The sequence below is a fragment of the Actinia tenebrosa genome, unplaced genomic scaffold (genome assembly GCF_029948245.1).
Source record: "Actinia tenebrosa isolate PJP-AT-01 unplaced genomic scaffold, QUT_ActTen_1.0 PGA_scaffold0__85_contigs__length_37466705, whole genome shotgun sequence".
NCBI classification, from domain to species: Eukaryota; Metazoa; Cnidaria; class Anthozoa; order Actiniaria; family Actiniidae; genus Actinia; species Actinia tenebrosa.
The window spans coordinates 13603462-13622265 of NW_028292569.1; the positions used below are offsets into that span (position 1 = coordinate 13603462).

At 37.7% G+C, this 18804-nt stretch overlaps 2 protein-coding genes and 2 long non-coding RNA genes across 4 annotated transcripts; 1 reads left to right on the forward strand and 3 right to left on the reverse strand.

Annotated features, from left to right (window-relative positions):
• Positions 1–2484: 2484 nt before the first annotated feature.
• LOC148913542 (uncharacterized) lies at positions 2485–3983 on the forward strand. Its single transcript, XR_016120099.1, has 2 exons — positions 2485–2583; positions 3337–3983. It is a non-coding gene; the product is annotated as an uncharacterized LOC148913542 (long non-coding RNA).
• LOC148913543 (uncharacterized) lies at positions 2578–4364 on the reverse strand. Its single transcript, XR_016120098.1, has 2 exons — positions 3996–4364; positions 2578–3528 (listed from the first exon to the last, which is right to left on the reverse strand). It is a non-coding gene; the product is annotated as an uncharacterized LOC148913543 (long non-coding RNA).
• Positions 4365–4477: 113 nt separating this feature from the next.
• LOC116299944 (uncharacterized) lies at positions 4478–9401 on the reverse strand. The gene is made up of 2 exons (XM_031708676.2): positions 7648–9401; positions 4478–6708 (listed from the first exon to the last, which is right to left on the reverse strand). The coding sequence occupies exons 1-2, from the start codon at positions 9071–9073 to the stop codon at positions 5303–5305; spliced, it is 2832 nt and encodes a 943-aa protein (XP_031564536.2). The 5' UTR covers positions 9074–9401; the 3' UTR covers positions 4478–5302.
• Positions 9402–11001: 1600 nt separating this feature from the next.
• On the reverse strand, positions 11002–18778 carry LOC116299954 (argininosuccinate lyase). The gene is made up of 20 exons (XM_031708687.2): positions 18679–18778; positions 17423–17530; positions 17246–17332; positions 16977–17060; positions 16660–16716; positions 16541–16557; positions 16223–16303; positions 15689–15728; positions 15465–15502; positions 15280–15357; positions 15126–15178; positions 14724–14829; positions 14195–14266; positions 13737–13821; positions 13172–13198; positions 12775–12807; positions 12403–12486; positions 12244–12324; positions 11859–11965; positions 11002–11485 (listed from the first exon to the last, which is right to left on the reverse strand). Exons 1-20 carry the CDS (start codon positions 18691–18693, stop codon positions 11335–11337), a joined length of 1404 nt encoding a protein of 467 aa, XP_031564547.2. The 5' UTR covers positions 18694–18778; the 3' UTR covers positions 11002–11334.
• Positions 18779–18804: the final 26 nt, after the last annotated feature.

Genomic DNA, 18804 nt, shown 5'->3' on the forward strand with positions numbered 1-18804 from the left:
TAATGACGTCAAACAGATGGATGACGTAATAGCAATATTGACGGGTCGTTTTTGGCATCACTTGTAACCGACAAAAGACATGGCCGCCATGTTGGATTTGGATGAAATAAAAGAGTCTAATGACCGCCAACATGGTCCACGGCTGTTTGAATTACGACATTAGGTTCCAGGCGCGCGCGCGGCCAAATCGCGTTGCTAAGCTGCTTCTCTTCCTTGACAACGAAAATGGCGGCAATTTTGAAACTTTGTTTTCCTCATTCAGCAAAATTAAAACCGGTTTAAAAAACCTTTTCTTTCAAGTTAAGATTCCAAACACGAAATACAGGTAAGTTAATCTAATCTTTTATCGAAATTCATTTTATTTATGGAAGTAAAAACGTTTTTCTTCGCAAAAATCAGGGTTTTTCTACCGAGTTAAGTTTCGTGGCTGAGCACGTAATCCTGAAAAATAAAGATATTCAATACGTGTTTACGGCTTCCACGAGCAAACAACATCGACAACTAAAACAAATTTTCGATTCTCATTTGATACGCATCTTAAAATTTAGAATACAGGTTAATGAAGTTTTTTTTGGTTTAGTCTAAAAGCTTTTTTATTGACAGATGAATGGCTTCCCTGAAAGCGTAGCAAGTTTATAGTAATGGAGTTTCACTTACGTGAACTACAACTAAATAACATCGACAACTAAAACATATTTTCGATTCTCATTTAGTAATGGAGTTTCACTTGCGTGAACTGAAGGTATCTTGTCGTGTTTGTGGATTTAAGGCGGGAAACTCGCAAGGATATGTTTACAAAACGTCTACAAACCATGTTGCAGACAAATTACAAGTCGCATATGGTTTATCTGTCCAAGACGACGACGAAAATGTTCATCCACAAAATGTGTGTGTCAACTGTTACGTGAAAAGCTTTAACGCATGCAAAAATTTGAATTACAAGTGCAGCACTCAACCAGTTGTTTGGCACCCGCATGAAAAAGAAGACTGTGAAACATGCGAGAGTTTTGCAAGAAGAAACCGGGGAGGCAAAAAACCAAAGGCGAGAAAGGGAAGAGGACGCCCCAAACAAGGTTTAAGAAGCGATGGCATTAACCCTTCTCAAAAGGCAATATATATTCCTTCAGAAATAGTTCCGGCGGCGCTTATGAATCCCATGCCAAGCATCGAGAGATTTTCCAATATTAGTAAGGAGCTGATCTGCCCTATTTGTCGTGAAGTACTGGACAGGCCATTACAAGCAAGTTGCGACCATTTTTTTTTGTTACTCTTGCATCGAGAATTGGATTCATTACGTCGGAGACGGTGCTGGGTGTCCCGTATGCAAGAGGATAATTAAGATTCAAGAGCTTCGAAAGCCGCCCAGACTACTATTAAACCTCCTGTCAGCATCCTGTCTAGAATGTGCTATCTGTAAGTCCCTTGTAAAACTCGAACAGCTTGCACAACACGAGTCTAGCTGCACCTCTTACACGACTGGTCGATGCACCACGCTTGTTAGCGAAGTTCTGAAAACCCCGTTATCGGCTCCATTGTCGCAGGTAGAAGAGTCCCTGACAACTCATTTAATGAAACGAAAGTTGACCGCTTCCGATTCCCCTACCGTTGTTTTACGAACTGGCGGAACTGTAAGTATAGTAAAGTATATGATTAGAATCTCAGTAGCGAATAGATTTTGAAAGCTAAACACCGAGTTTTGCTGCACGCAATGACGTGAGTGGATGAAGCAAGCCTCGAAAAATGATGGGGGGGGGGGGGGGGGGGGGGGGAGAGTCACTTCATGAATTAAATACATTCCATAGATTGTACTTTTTTGTGGCCGAAAACTGTACGCACCCAAGCCTCCCTCCTTCCCCACACTGCCAGCCCAGCCTCTCCCTTTGCAACGGCCATGAGTCTTAAACATCATTTGAAAGGTTAAAGAAAACAATCACTTGCAGCGTTGGCATATCAGTTTGATAGCGTTTGCTTAATGGTATGAGTTAAAACCATTTTCGTAGAGGGCGCAACTTTATTCTTTGCAGCCCTTACAAGTATCTATCCTATAGGCAGTGGAATAACCACATCTTCATTTGTGTCAGGAAAAGAAAGTTCAAGACATTCGGTCAAAGTCGTGGTGTGGAAAAGGGCCATGTAAGGAAGAACTTGACAAGCAATTAAAGCAGATTGGTGCTGAACGCCAGGCTTATCATGGTGGGACATTCAATGGCAACCACACACACAAATGCCTTAAGGTATTAAATTATGTTTTTGGAGGCTTTCATTTCCTCTATATAATACTATAAATAATTGTAAGCTACATATAATCTAAGTGGGAAAAGAAAAAAAAATTAAATATAGGTTTTTTTAATAAATAGATGGTTTTGTTCCTTCTCTTATCCCTTATTCATTACCTGTAGGAAACAAATATCAAGCTGTTAGTTGAGGTACCAGTTGTTGTCTCTAGTAAAGTAATGCCCAATTTAATACAAGAGGCCAATGATGTGAAGCAGAAATTTAAAGAAACACTGGAATCATTTGGGAAATACCACAGGATATATACTACGAAAGAAAAGCTATGCAATAGCCAAATCATAATCCTTGGTAAGATATGTATATTTAACAATAATAACATTTTATACACACTGGTTAACTAATTTTCAGAAACAGTGAGGGCAAAGGAATGTTTTCAAAGAGTATGTGCTATTCCCATTGGTTGCTTTGATAAATAAAAATAAGAATTTTTCATAAGTATTGTCACTCCAAAAAGATAAAAAAGCACATTTACATCAGGTCTATATTGTCTGTCCTCTTAATGGCAAAAAATTTAAGTTATTTTGACATTTTTTAAAGTACCAGTGTTAATTAATGACGATTCGTGGCAAAAGAGGACAGACACATAAATAAACAGATCTACAGTACATTCAAAATATATATTATAGACCAAATTCAAAACTTGCACTGATGTGAGGCTTGAGTTGTGAACAAAGAGATATGGCGTGATTTGTTACGCCAGATCGCTTTGAGTCATGCCAGATCCCCTTGATAAGGTTGTCTTCCCTTTCAGAGAAAGAAATTGAAAGTTTCATGAAAGTGTACAGGCAAAACTTTCCTCGTGCAACTGTTTTGCCAAAAATGCATTTCTTAGAGGATCACATGATCACATGGGTTAAGAGGTATCAGTTATGTAGTAACTATTATAAAATAATAACTATAACTGTCATAATAATAATATACAGTAGTAATATAACAATAATGGTAATAACAATGATGATGAAGTTGATTGTAAAGAGTGTCATGAAATAATAAACTTGTGATCCTTATTGACCAATTTAACTACATGTAATAACTTTGTAGGTATGGAACTGGTATGGGGCTGCTTGGTGAGCAAGGGGTCGAATCAATTCATCATGAGATTAATGACCTCTTACGCTCCCACTCCTGCATAAGACGAGGCTGCGACAAGCTTGAAAAAGTCATGTTGGAGCATCACAGACGTTGCTATCCAGCAAACATGACAAAAACACCAAAAGTAAAGAAGCGAAAAGTCTGCGAAGAATAAAGAAAAATTTATATTTTTGCTTTACCAAGTTTCAAAAGCTACTGTAAATTGATCGAGAGATACTATAATTATAATATATCAATCTGAGGATAAACATAATAATAAGGTTTACACAATATCAGATTTACACGTAAATAGATTGTATATAAAAATAGAAATGAATTTACATGAAACTAAAATTAAAATGTCCCCATCATTGGCTCCAAGAAAGTAAACAACCTGGACAAGAAGCCACACTTGATTTTGGGGGTAACACTTTTAGACGCGTGTAAAAAAAAGCGGGAAATTACACCGGAAGTCGAGTAAACGATGAAAGCAATCGATTGATCAAGTATTCCAACATCGAAACCAACGCGAAAACATGGTCCACTTTGCATCCACAAAAAATAATTCATAAAAAGAAAACACGATATGACAATAAATACATTGCTTATACATCAAATTATTTGCTTACCTGAGTCATCAATTGCTCCTGTATTGAGAAACACTCCTCGAAAATACCACAACTCTGCGATAAACTGCACGTGCACGATTTCTCGATCATTCCCCAGATGGAAGGTAAACATCAAAAAACAAAGTCTTCGGCGTATCCTCGTAACTTGAACGACTCTCAGCTAAGAGATAATGTTCTTTTTCTGAAGCTACTTAAAGCAAAATTATTATTTCTTAACCATGAAATAAATAAAAACGCCGCAAACAACCACTTTCTTTCATAAGTAACGATCCTTCTCGGCGCCATTTTAAAAGCCTCGTTACGGTGCAGCTGACCGCGTAATTTCGGTCAATCGTGCTCCTGGAACCTAATGTCGCTTTTTATTTGAATTGAAACAGCCGTGGGTCACTGTGTAAAACAAAAACTGACGCTCAATCAAAAATTGATTGTAACCAATAAGTGATAACCAAGCTGTCAAGACACAAAAATAACAACGGGGAAAATTTTCGCGTGAATTATTTTAATCAATTTTTTTGTACGTAATGTATCAGCATTAATTTTGAAATTCTAAAAATCTTAGAAAATATTATTTGTTCTTATTTTAGAATAGATTTTTTCCTCCTTATGAGTTTTAATGTAATAACACCACGTGATAGTCGGTCTCGTGGTTTGTGTATAACTTACTGCTTGCTTAATGTGTTGCAGAGAAGTCACGTGGTTCATCTGTTTTACTATTTTTTGTTGTTTATCAGTGACAAGAAATCACGTGCTCTCTGTTTTGATTGGTCATTTATATCGTGTGACTTCTGGAAGAATTCACGTGCTCTCTGTTTTGATTGGTCATTTACATCGTGTGACTTCTGGAAGAATTCACGTGCTCTCTGTTTTGATTGGTCATTTACATCGTGTGACTTCTGGAAGAATTCACGTGCTCTCTGTTTTGATTGGTCATTTACATCGTGTGACTTCTGGAAGAATTCACGTGCTCTCTCTATTTGATTGGTCATCATTTTCAACCGGTCCTATGAATTCTGGAAGAAGTCATTTGCTAGAGGTTTTGCACCATCACGTGACGGCAGCCATGTTAGATGGCAGGAACAATACAATTGTTTTACATGAGAAAGAATTCAATTCCCGAGAGGGAAAGGGATTTTATTGTTCTGCCATCTAACCACAGGCAGTCCAAGCTGGATTATGGCGCCGGCACGTGATGGTGCAAAACCTCTATAGGTCATTTGATTACTGTAAGAAGTAACTTGCTCTCTGTTTCGATTGGTCGTCATTTGGAATAGATCACGTGATTTCTATCAATTTGTTTTAATTGCTCGTCAATGAGATCTATTTTTAATTTTTGTGACGCGTGTTTTGATGTCAAAACTGCTTGTCCAATAGTCGAGGTCCTTCCTCGCGGCGAAAACAAATCGCACGCTTCCAGCAGGAATCCTAAACTCAGCAGGCAAATTTCGAGAAAGCTTCATGTTATCGAGATCATCAACCTTAACGAACACAGCGATATCAAAATCCAGACATAAATTAGCCAACTCTGTGCTAAAGCTTTCCTTGGAATGATGTCGTCGAACAAGTAACACACACTCTTGCTCGTCCACGAACTCGACCGTAGCCTGTGCTTGAAATGAATCAAGGATGTTTTTTACAATGGAAATGTCGATCTTACGCTCGCTATCATCAAGCAGGTGTGGCTTTGGGGTGTTGGAGCATATACAGAGTAAGGGACTGACTCCAATATCACTACATTTCTTGTACTTCTCGAAAACCGACATACGATCAAAGTGGACGAGTTTAAGGTCCATAGAGTTTGAATCTGGGATTTCCTTCGATTCAATTTCAACTTGGAATGTTTCTGTTTGGCCAGGATTTTCTTCGAGGGATTTGACATGGATATCCATCGTCGTTCGCAACAACCCCTTTTGATTAATCCTCTCTCGGACGTTCTCAAACCTTACAGGAACCAATCTACGACAGGACTTCAGTAATGGGAACGAGTTTTTCTTCCCCTTTGAGCCTTCCAAAAACGTTTTATCGATTAAATTATTTATTTCACCGACAGCGAACTCGACCAGTGATATCTTTAGTGTGTCGTTAGTAGTAGGGCTGTCCCATCCCTCACACACGCACAGATTAGGAGTAAGAAGCTTGATATCATTGCATGTCCGATTAATATGTATTGGCGTGAATACCCCCCGAGGTGAGACACGCCCCTTGTCCAGGGGACCTGCTAATGCCATCAAGGTGTGATGTAGATCATACATATTCACTAACCGACGCTGATTGGTTCTTAGTGCCCTCATAGCCTTGCTTCCAAGCATCTTCGCCACATTCTTTGGTACAATCATGAATAGACTTGGATGGTACATTTCAAAGCGCCCTTCAAGAATCGTTACGGTATATTCTGTATACGTGTTCCCATGATCAGCAAGGATGAGAGTCAACGTGTTTTCATCTTTTCCTAGTCTGTCAACATAATCAGCCAATGACTGGTCAAGCGTCTGGATTCGTCTCCCGTTGTTATCATGCCCGACGCTCAAGCTCATGTAGGACAAGAGCGGCCGAGCTGTGGGTGTGGATTTAATGGCGTCTATAGTATCCAGAGTGTAGTTCATGAGATATTCATGCTGAAATCTTCCATTGTAGCAAATTTGGTCGCCTTTTGGGCCGTTGAAAGGCGTTACCAGGTGGTAAGCTTTCAAGATTTCGCAGCTAGAATGAGTGATACCTTAAAAAACAAGTAGAAAAGGTAATATTTTACTGGTTGTAGCAATCAAAGAGTCAACTGCTTAATAGGCAGTAAAACACTCATCGAGTCTGTGGTAGTTCTGGTCAGCAGTTTCTTTGATTAATCGAGTCCGCACTCCACTGGTCAGCAAACCAGATGGCCAAAACGTGGTTTCTATTCAACGAATCGAAATATAGCGACCAATTTGAATAAATATTTTGGGGGGAGGGAGGGGGAGGGGGGTTGACTAGTATCTCGTACATGTGAAAACGCTTTTGTGTTTCCAAGTGAACTCGAGAACTATGTTGTTTAAATTGGTCGCCATATTCATTTCTATTTGGCGTATAGTAATTCCTTCATGATTTTCCGCGCTTTTTTTTTTTCTGCTTACGTGCTCGAAAAATTTAAAATCTGTCCGCATTTTAGCCCCGTCAGAAGTCCATAACTAGTTTGAAAGCAGGCACAATCCAAAACACAAGAATATTTCAGTTTTGAGTTCTCTGTTTCTGTTTTGATTCTTTACTTTACCGTTGTTAATTGGGAATATTTAGACGCTGATAGGAGGTTAATCCTGAGTATAAACAGTCTGTAATCAAGGAACACAGCGGTAATTCGGAACTCGAAACTGGTATATTCACATTTGTCTTATATTATTTAACAATTATTAGCCGAAGGCGAAGTGAATATCGGGGAATATTTACCGAGACGCGAGTCTTCGAGCAAATAATTTTTTTAGTATAAATACACAGGTGATTCTTTCAAAAAAAAGGAAAAAAAGAAGATAAAAGACTTTTTTCCGGTAACAGCAGCAAAGCGATTGGCCGCCATTTTGGATTATCGCTGGAGGTGATTATCGTGTAATAGTGTGAGTTTCTCGACCAATCAGAGCGCGAGATTTTCAATAATCACCTGTGTATTTATACTAAAGCAAATTATTACCGATGCTATCGATGAAATTTTCTCGTAGCTTGTAGGCCAACTCTTCCCACTCCATCACAGCCATGTCTGTCATTAATCCCCAGCTTCCCTTCCAACAAAGGTCCTCCTGCCAAAGGGTCTGGTAACCAGCTTTAACATACTTCCCAAACGCGACTCCCATCTCTACGGGAGGGAACTCGTCTTCAAGATGAGGCGGAAGGGTCTTCCCAGTGAATAGCGCATGCGTATTCTCGGCTGTATGGCCTTGTATTGCTTGAAACAGTTCGAAGTCAAACACATTCGCCGGTGCTATTTCCGAACTCGACCAGTTTTTCAATAAATTTATAGTTCTCGGGAGAGAACGATAGAAGTGGCCTCTTGACACAGAATCCAGGAGCAGAATATTTACATTTATGTCTTTTTTTGGTCGAGAATTTTTAGTTCCCGCATTTTTTATTATAGTCAATCGAGGATCAATTGGAATTAATTGTGATACAGATTCGCCATCTTTTCTTCTTGAACACTTGAGAACAACGAAATTAATCTTTTTCTTGATAGTTTCTATCATAATTCGTGGTAATTCTTCCTCCATTTTTATGATTGAAGAGAAGGACTGTAGCCTTGAAATTTCACCATTCCGGGGATCCAGAGTCCACACAGCCAAAGACGTCGAATACCATTTTTCCGAGCATAAAGATCTGTCACATTTAACGTGGATACTCGATACCCCAATATCTTGATATGTTTTGTCTAGTTTGACATTGCAGATCTCTACCGTGTATTTATTCTTACATTTAATTAAATTCTTGTCCAGAAAATATAACTGTTCAGCATAAAAACAAGATTCAAGGGTCGGTTTATGGGGTTTGCACTTTCCATACTGAATATCTTCAATACGAGAAATAAATAATTCGGGACAAGAGTACGGAATTAGCTCACGTTCAACTGGATTAGCAACCAATTTGTCTTCTCTATCAACATTTTCCATGCTTTCTTCGCTGATTTTATCGCCTTCTTTATTTTGTAATGGTTTTGTTTGTGGTTTATTTTCATGTTTTATAGAATTGGACGGATATACTTCTTCGATCAAATCTTGTAATTTGGTCGCTGTCACTAATTCCGAATTAACATTCTCTGTTCCCTGGAACTTTTTTCTCAGAGAATGCTTCAAATTTTTACCCGAACGACGTTTCCTTTTACCGCCATCTCCTCCGGCCCTATGTAGACCATTCAAACGAGTTTCTAACTCGCTTTTAAACGTTTTTTCACCGTTCTCAGTGTCTATTAGAATACTTTTCAAGTGGTTAGATCTATCTGTCTCGTCTCGAGTTTCTCGTTTGAAAAGGAAAAAATTAAATGCGACAAGAAACACCAAAAGAATGACAACAAACCTTGCTAGTTTTCCTTTAAATCTCAGCAAAACACTTCTTAACAACCACATCCCCATGTAAACGAACGTTTCTCAGTTAAACGGCGTAGTTTCCAAAGAAGCTTTAGGTCAAAACATTGGTTTCACCATTGAAAATCGTATCCTGGCTCTCTTTCCGGTATATCATTAAAATACCCGCAAGAACTAGCGTAGATAAGAAACAGTCGTAGATAAGCAGACTCGAACCCCAACTGTTAGCTCTGTTTGGGCTTTATAATATGGAAAGCCGTACAGCATGTACAGCTATCTTGGAAAAGACATGCTTCTTGGATTACTATGGGGGAGAGTGCAAATAATATACCCGTGAAATAGATAGCTAGCTAACTTTGTGCTATTGGTTGCCTAAGTCAATTAGTCAAAGAAATAGGCGAGCCGTGACGGATGAACTAGTGCACATGTGCTACTCAAGGGCGCTTGCAAAAACTGAAACAATATTTTATTGTACATGCTTTTCCTTCGTATAATTTGACATGTTCGCATTTTCGAATTCGTATCTGTTAAACAACAAGTGGAGCTTGATTCATGTTTTATGACTTGATATTCAGCTGATGACTGTATAATCTTCAAATTGTCTAAGTGTTTAAGTCATTGCTTTTTCGTTCTTAAAGCTAAATTACAAACGACGATAGTTTTTCTTCATTAATTGTCCACACTGCGGGCAGAAGCTAAAGTGGCGTTCTACGAAGCTCAAACAAGTAGGGCTAATACGGTTCAAGCGAAATGGTTTTTGGGCTGGCCAAAGCCAATACGCAGAAGTCACCTGGAGTACTGGAACACAACATGCACATTGGAGTAATTTATGCCTTTCTCGCCATTTCCAAGGAACAAGTAAAAAGATTTTATGGAAGACCTTGGCGAATTTATATTTAACTTGCTTTTTAAATTATCTAATCAATAACGATTTTGATGTACTACAAATTTTAATTATAAAAAATATAAAGATAAAAATGGTAGAAAACACGTTCATTTGCCGTGACTGGGTCTTTTTTAGCTATAGTTGTTTGAGTCTTGATTTGTTTTAGTTTATAAATGTGTCTTGTCTTGATCTTTAGCGTGATAAAACAAATAAAAATGGTAGATAACACGTTCATTTGCGTATTGGGTTTTTTGTGTCATGATTTACTGCAGAATTAAATGTGCGTCTTGTGTCTTGATTTTTAGCTCAATTCAATAAACTTGTTAGAAAAAAACGTTCATTTGCGTAATGAGTTGTTATTCTAGTAAACGCCCGTGCCCTTGTCATGTCTCACTGAATTCCTATGTGTAACTATCTCCTATTTAATCCTAACTATTTCACGGGTATATTATTTGCACTCTAGACCGGATGTGATGCTGTACTTTACATTTTAGACTCCTACTGGCCATTCCTATGTGACAGAGTCAAAAGACACTATTTTGGACAGTAATTATTTAGTCATAAATCTATATTTTTAATTAGGAATGCCTCGTGTACACATAGGAATGTAATTCTTTAGTTAACTGTTTGCGTGGAAAATGCGTAAGCAAGAAATAATTTCCGTACGTAATTACATTACAGTGAGTCATGCCTAGGTTTGGCGCTTGTTTACGTAAGTTCGTGTTTGGGACATCCTGTTTGCGCCTAGGGCGTGCAACATTGCGTAGGATGTGTAAGGTCTTAAGAATGCAGGTTTTCCCATAAAAGTAGGCCCAAACTAAGCTTAAATCAGTGTAGTAAAAGTTCTTGAAGACGTTGCGTTGTCTACGGATATTTTCACATATCAAGACAAGGAATTCTCTTCGATGTAAAGAGATATCCTGTAATCTCGTTCCCGTTTTTTTTTCGTGTATTGTAAAGTTGTGTGAATTTTTCAAACTTTTAAATAAAGAAATAATCTTCTAGGGAAGTGACACTTGATCTGAAATGGGCAAAACATTACGCTTAAGCATAAGTGTTTTAGTTTAACCACAACAAGAAACAAGATGGACTCACTTAATATTCTGCTTTTATTTTCCACGTGCAATTATGCTAATTAATAGATACACGCATAATATACGGAAGTAATCTCTTGTAAGCGGAAGTAATATCTTACAATTAGAGGCCTATTTATCTAAGGGTTTTCAAAGTTTCTAGGCCGGGGATGTAGGAAATAGTACAGATTTTCCTGCATTTTCGAGGCACTCCTTGATAAACATTCATTTTATAGCCTATTTAATGCCAATTGTAAATTATTCCTTAAATAATAATAATAATAATGTCTATCTAACTTTTTAAGGTGTCACCGCCCTGGACATGTACATGGATATGAACATTCTATGACTTATTTAGTTGTGAGATATAAGTTTATCCACTGGTGAAGTTTGTTGATCTGTTCCTGCACTGATTCCTTGGCTGTCCCACCTTCAACTTTATATTGTTCAATACTATTTTCATAGTTCCAAACTATCTTCACATCGTCTTGGAAGTGAGGGCTATCGAGAAAGAAAATAAAGTTTGCAAAGCTTGATATTAGGTGTTTTCAGGCATTCTCACCCCCATCCCACCCCCCCCCCCCCCAAAAGGATTGAATTTTATCAATACACTGAAATAACCTTTGGGTTGATCAAGGTCAAGGTATGGCTAATTCACAGATAGAATTGAATCTGGCCTCGAATCAAGGTATGGCTAATTCACAGATAGAATTGAATCTGGCCTCGAATCAAGGGAGAGACCTAATAAATTCTACTCACATGTGATGCAGGGTCCAGGAATCAAACCTGGGAGGGGGAAGAATAGGGGAGGGAAGGGTGGTAGCCAATATGACCAACCCCTAGATCTGCCCTGTGCAAAATCCTGTTGGCATACCTGATTGTTCTAAGATCTTCAACTGTCAGTTTATTCAGTGCGCAGTTCTTCTGTTCAGCAAGATGGACAACTCCTCCTGATAACGAATGAGCCTGCCGAAATGGGACCTAAAATTCATAAAAAGATTTATTGAAGGTATGCCTTCCTCTATTGAGGGCAGGGGAGGGGGGACCCACTTATGATGATGATGACTGATGATGATGGCTGACAATGATGATAATGATGACTACTACTGATTATAACTACTACTGATGATGATAATGACTGATGATGATGATGACTGATTGATGATGATTTATCAATGATGATGGCTGATTAAGATGATGGCCGATGATGGCTGATGATGATAATGACTGATGAAGATGATAATGACACAACTACCTACCCCTTTCCTCACAAGATAATAAGCCAAGTCTGTAGCCAGCATGTCTGGACTGAGAGCTGCATTCATCCTCTCTTTATTAATCTATCGAGATATTAATCCAATCGTTCATTATACATTGTATATGAAAAACGCTTAGTGAAATCACTCAATTCTCCTTACTGTTAAAGTGGCGAGAGTACCAGTAGCAACAAGAAGAAGACCACGTAACGTGTCACAGACATCAAACAAGGGCTCCTTGTCTTCCTGAAAATAAATTGAAGGATCTCGATAAGAGAAAGCGTTGATTATTGTACCATCATGTAATGGCAGACATGGGAGGAGGCAGGAACAATTAAACCTGGTCTAATATGATTTACATAAGAAAGAATTCAGTTTCCCAGGGTAAAAAGACTATTTTTATGCCTCTATAATGTCATGGTTGCCATCAAGTGATGGTGCAAAGCCTCTAAAGAACGATACAACTTTGTTTCAAGGGCCAAATAAAATCACTTTATAAGTTACGACTGAGTTGAATACAAAAATACGGCTGACCTGTAAGTCTTTGTCGTATGTACTGGGCAAACCCTAAAACGAAGAGAAGAAAATTATATTATTTATATATAACTATGAAACAGATAACACTAGTTAGTGTGTAATTGATGGGTTGCAAAAATTCCCAAGAGAGTTACAAGACAAAAACGTGGCGGCCATTGTGGTGGCGTTAACGATGCTTGCTAATGAGAAATCTTTTGTTAAATGTTACCAACATGGCCGCGATGAGGTAACGTGCAATCGAAGAATAGTAAATTAATGAAAACAAAAGAACACAATTGAATTAGGGTCTACTAATCCTTTTCATGGGTTTATGAAAACCAATCTAAACGAAAATTAAAATATTAAAACAGTTTGGAATATTGCTAAAATGGTTTGAATGATTTCCTATTTTTACCTTCAATGTCATCAGGAATCCTGAACACTGAAAAAAATACAAGATCAATTATAAAATTTCTCTTTTACAACTACAACAACTTTACTTGGACCATGAAAGACTAATATAAAAAAGCCAGATCCAAAGGTTTTCCAATGAAAAAAGCGCCAAAAAACCTTTGACTCGGATAACTTTGAAGAAGGTAGGGATGAATCCAAAGGTTTTTTTAAACCAAAAAGCCCGGAAAAACCTTTGATACCTTGAAAAAGCCATTGGATAGCAAAGGTACATAGATCCATATATTTTTTAACTAAAAAGTGCGGACAAAGTTTTGGTATCTTCGTAAAAAATCTTCAGATAGAATGGATTTCCGAGAAAAATATGCTTGAAGAAACACAAAAATAAATCTTTAACAACTGTCCAAGCAGCAAAAACACCTTAATACTTAGAATGGATCCAATTTAAAGTTTTTCCCCAAACAAAAAGCGCGGGAAAATGTTTTCTTCTTTAGACACAAAAAACAAAAAACAAAAAAAAAAAAAAAAAACACACACACACACAAAAAAATAATAAAAAGATGACTCACTCGTCCAAATATTCGGCCAGATTTTCCTCGTATTAGTTCAAGACTGTCCGCGTTTTTCTTCTGTGGCATCAGACTGCTTCCTGTGCTGTTGAGAGATAAAAGTTTTTAAGTGGGAACCAAATATGTTGACATGCCAATGGTTTCCCCTCTGGACCAATCAAAAGTCACGAAAAAACCAACACGAAAAACCAAAATGTCCCACCAAATAGTTTGAAAATGTTGTAATAGACTGTTTTACCTTGTGGGTCATGATGTTTTCCCATTTCAGACCACATGTGATTCTCTTGAGAATAATATTCTTTGTTTGAGTTGCATCCATATTCGTGTGTCAGTTCTCATGCGTAACCGTTAAACAAAGAAATGATACTCTAGGTAATGACACGTGGTCTGAAATGGGAAACATTACACCAAAGGTAAAGAGAGCCACCATTATTCTAGGCGTCTTTGTGTTATCTCACCTATAGGCATCAGAGAGCTTCACGAAACCAAATTCCTGAGTGCTGTAGATGAGAAGGTCTTCGGCCAAACGACTAAAAACAAAAACAGAAACCAAAAATCTTATCCGTTTTTAAATTCGACCATGGTTGCACAGACCTGAAAACTTTGTATTTAATGTATGTCAGTTAAAATCCGTACCGTGACCGCGCCGATGAAATCCGTTGAGCCAATCACTTGCTTTTCGTGACACGCAGTAGTTTTATCGCAGGTTTTCTCACGTTTTTAGTCATTTCAGAAACTTGAGGGAAGCAAGGTTGGATGTGCGCTTCAAATGCGCCGCCTCTCAACTCTATGGTTCGGATTTTTCCCGGATTCTCCGGTTTTCATCCCACCTCAAAATATTCCAATTCGATCATGGAATCAATAGATAGCCTGCGTTCAGCCGGCATAATTTCTCTCGAAATATATTATTATATGTTATTTCGAGAGAAACTATACCGGTTAAACGCAGGCTAGGAAAGAGGGATATTTCTACTGAGTATGCGTTACCTCAAATGCGTTGCAACCATCGTCCCCCAGAACATGAACTCGGCAATGTAATCTCTGTCACCAACTGCGTCCATGCTGTTACCGCTGATCTCACAAAAACCAAGCTCTACAAAACACACACTTGAAGAATTATCTTGGGCTACCATGTTGGATGAATAAATTAGTGAATAAGAAAGGAACGAAGGAACGAACAAATGCATAGTTGATAGCGTGGTAGGATCGTGGATGGACGGACGGACGGACGGACAGACATATGAATGAAGGAATGGAAGGACGGACGGACGGACATATGAATGGTTGGGCGGACGGAGGGACGGACAGACTTATAAATGGAATAATGGATGGGTGAGTGAATGGATAGATGGATTATAGATGAATACACACATCGGTGAAAACTCTAACCTCTTGCAAGGAAACGCCTATCAATGCCAAACGGATTGCCAGCCAGAGCACCACTATACAGAATTGAGAACAACTTTAGGTGTAACTCTAGTATGTACTAGAAAACATTTGATAAAAATAGCGGAGTAAATTCAACACTTGTGTTGGTCAATACCTTCCCAATGGAAGAACATTTACTCGTGATGCAACTTCATGAAGTCTTTCTGCATCCCTTTGAAAAGCCCAAGCATGACTGAAATCAAAACATTCATATCAATATTTCTCTGTACCGAGGGACAAAAATTTCAACTGATTGAAAACCTTCGTTTAACAATAATTTAACAAAAGAGATATGGTTACCATAACAACCAGTGGCTCCATCTGATTGGCTGAGCACGCTGAAAAGAAATCATATCATTTAAAAAGATTAATATTAAGCAAATATTTATTAGAATTGAAGTGACACAAGGTTATTGGAGATGAGGGTGAAGAAATGCCACAGAGGTGGGTGGGTAGGGTGGGGGGTGGGGGAGAGGCCTCTCCTGTGCTGCTATGGAGACAAATGATTAACTGGCCTTTCCTACCTGTAGGTGGGTATATCCAGGCATTATGACATCAATTTCACTATGAATTAAAAAATAATAATATATACATGAATAACTACAAGCATGTGATGGAAGGATGGTGTATTGGTTAAAATGCTTGTCTTTTTAATATAGTGTGGGGCACCTAATTATTACTATTATCATCATCATCATCATCATCATTGTCATCATTATTAAGAAGAGAAAACTAGCTAAAAACTAGTGTGAGCTGCGTCAGTGTTTCTAATGAAACAGTAATGATAAAAGGGTAAATCTTACACCGTGAAAAGATTAAAAAATTGCAACTCGGACACTGGTCCTTCGTCGGAGTAATAGTACCCTTTTATCATTACTGCATCATTATTATTATTTGGTTGTTATCTTTTACAGGTGGATGCCCCTTGAAAGCACAACCCTGGAACCTCCCCTGCTCCTCTGCTTTCAGGGTGTTCCTCTGTATTCTCCAGTTTTTCAACTTTGAGTCAGTGAGGGTTTTCTTGTAAATATATTCATTTTTTTAAACAAAATGCTTACTCAGTTGCTCTTTTGATGATTGTCTTCAAAAAATCTGCAAGATATTCTTTTTGCCGTTTGATTTCAGACCTGAGCCATAACCTAGAATTTAATCATCAATTTAATCAACTTAATTTGATCAAACAGTATTAATTAATCGATTAATTTATCTCAATTATTTAATTCTATGGGTCCAAAAACTCAAATTGTTGATATATCAATTTAATCAACTTAATTTGATCAAACAATATTAATTAATCGATTAATTTATCTTAATTATTTAATTCTATGGGTCCAAAAACTCAAACTGTTGATATATCAAGGGCTTATGAAACTTACCTAGCATCTACTTGTGCCTGGAAAAAATAATATAATTAATGAATAAAGTTAAAATATAAATTTTTGATTCTTATAGTTTTATAAGGCTAGTAGAATTTGCTAGGCATTTTTTGGAATACCTGATCATTTCTACTTCTTCCTGTGTGCAGCTTACCACCAACAATTCCAATTAACTCCTGAGAATAATATAAATATTGTTAGAGATCAGAACACTTACTATACATGATAATTATCACTATCAACACCTTCATCATTATCATCGTCATCATCAACATCATCATCGTTGTCGTTATCATCACCATCATTATCAAAATTGTCTTTATCATCATCACCATCACCACCATCACCACCACCACACAATCATCACCACCATCATCATCATCATCACAATCATCATTATTATCTTTCATCATGTGATATTATTAATACCTATTACCTTCAATCTTCTTTCATTTGCAGTGTGAATGTCCTCATCTCCTGGTTTCAACTCAAACTTGCCACTTGACCATTCACCTTTGATCTGTGCTCATAGAAAAAAACACATTATTATCAAGGGAAATGCCCCAGGGTGGTGACTGTGGGGAGAGTTGTGCTTGTCCAAGTAATACAGGGGTGGGAAAGGTTGACTCATAATGAGAAATACTATGGAATAATAAATAAAATAAGGAAATGTACTCTTAATAGCAGGCCATAAAGGTTACTTGCCTTCTCTAAACCATCTATGATCTGCATCATTTCAGAGTTGTTCAGAAGATTGACTTTTTCCAGTGCCTTGGCATAAGCCTGGCTTCCCTGTCAATCAATGAATAATTATTATTTCAAAATTCATTTCAAAAATATAAATATTTATGGCCAGTGATATATTCATGAATATTTTGTTACCTCGAGGTCTTCTTTCCACATGCGCCGATCAAAGCCTATTGATGCATTAAACTCTTCCATCACTGGGTCTACATCACCTGTGAATCGGCCTCCCCATAGCTTGTTACCCTGTTCAGTAAACAATGAATACCACGAATAGCATTTTCCACGCATCATGTCACAAATGCATCATGGGATAGAAATATGGACAAGCCAGGCCAAGCGCACATGCTGCAACAATGTTTTGTAGTCTTGTTGTTTCCAATTCACATGGAAGAACTATGGTTTTTCAATTGATATTCTTCTTCTTTTCCATGTAATTGAAGCCTTTATTTGCAATGTTTGTTCGCATTTCAATCCCACAAGGCTTTGCAATATCTATTTTAATTAACATAAAAAATGCTAATATTGTCTGCATGTATGGCCCGGGGCAATCAAGGGTGAAATCCATAGTAATAGTAGCGATATAGTGCACCCACTTCTCACCTTTAGGCTGAGATCTCAGGTTCGATTCCTGGCTTTATTGGCATCACATGTTTATTAGGTCTCTCCTTTGATTTGGGTTTTTTCCTCCCTCTGCAAATCCTGACACACTAAATTTCCAATAGTCCCTATTCACAGTTCCCTGCACCATCTTGAAAGGTAGCCATGCCTAATTGCATTGAAGCAAGAAAGGTAAGCTTGCAATGATAGAGACCTTTTTAAAACACCTTCAGACAATTATTCACATATCTCAATCATTGCAAGCTCACCGGTTTGTCTTGCTTCAATGCAAAGGCACGGCTACCTTTCAAGATGGCGCAGGGAACTGTGAAGGCCCGGACTATATTCTATCTGTAAATATAGCTGTGCCCTGAGCTGGCTCTGATCAGCCTTGAGTTTGTTTCAGGGTTCAATCTGTGAGTTAGGCAAGTTCTACTTATATACTTAATTCTGTTGTCTCAAGGCGTGAAATTATATAATTTGATTAAGTATAGGCAGGTAAAGTATCAGGTGAAAGACTATAAGACAGCTAGTCTATATAAAGTAACTGAGTGTGTCGGTGATATTTGCTTTTCTTTAATTATTGAATTTGGATACAAAAACGACCTATTTTAAAATAAACTACGACCCTTTGATACCAGCTAGAATCATCGAATATGAAAAAATCTTAAAATCAAAATCAAAATCTTAAAAACAAAATCGAAAAATAAACCACAAGATCTTGAAATTATCTTAAGCTTTATTCTACTGTAACACTAGTAGCTCGTTGATAGCTGTCTAAGTATTGATCTTACCTCTTTCTGTGCCATGTTTTTCTCGATCGCGATCTGTAGGTATTCTCCACTACAATGACAGTTAATTTACATAAATAAATATAAAAACACCTGTTTAGAAGAAAAGAACAGCGGCCTTGCCCCTTA

Coding starts and splice junctions, on each gene's coding strand:
- LOC116299944 (XM_031708676.2), bottom strand. CDS start 9,073: ATGGGGATGTGGTTGTTAAGAAGTGTTTTGCTGAGATTTAAAGGAAAA. Junction 6,709..7,647: donor AAATTTCATCGATAGCATCG/GTAATAATTTGC, acceptor TTGTTTTTTAAG/GTATCACTCATTCTAGCTGC.
- LOC116299954 (XM_031708687.2), bottom strand. Junction 17,333..17,422: donor TGTGGAAAGAAGACCTCGAG/GTAACAAAATAT, acceptor ATTGATTGACAG/GGAAGCCAGGCTTATGCCAA. Junction 15,358..15,464: donor TGGAGCCACTGGTTGTTATG/GTAACCATATCT, acceptor TTTTGATTTCAG/TCATGCTTGGGCTTTTCAAA.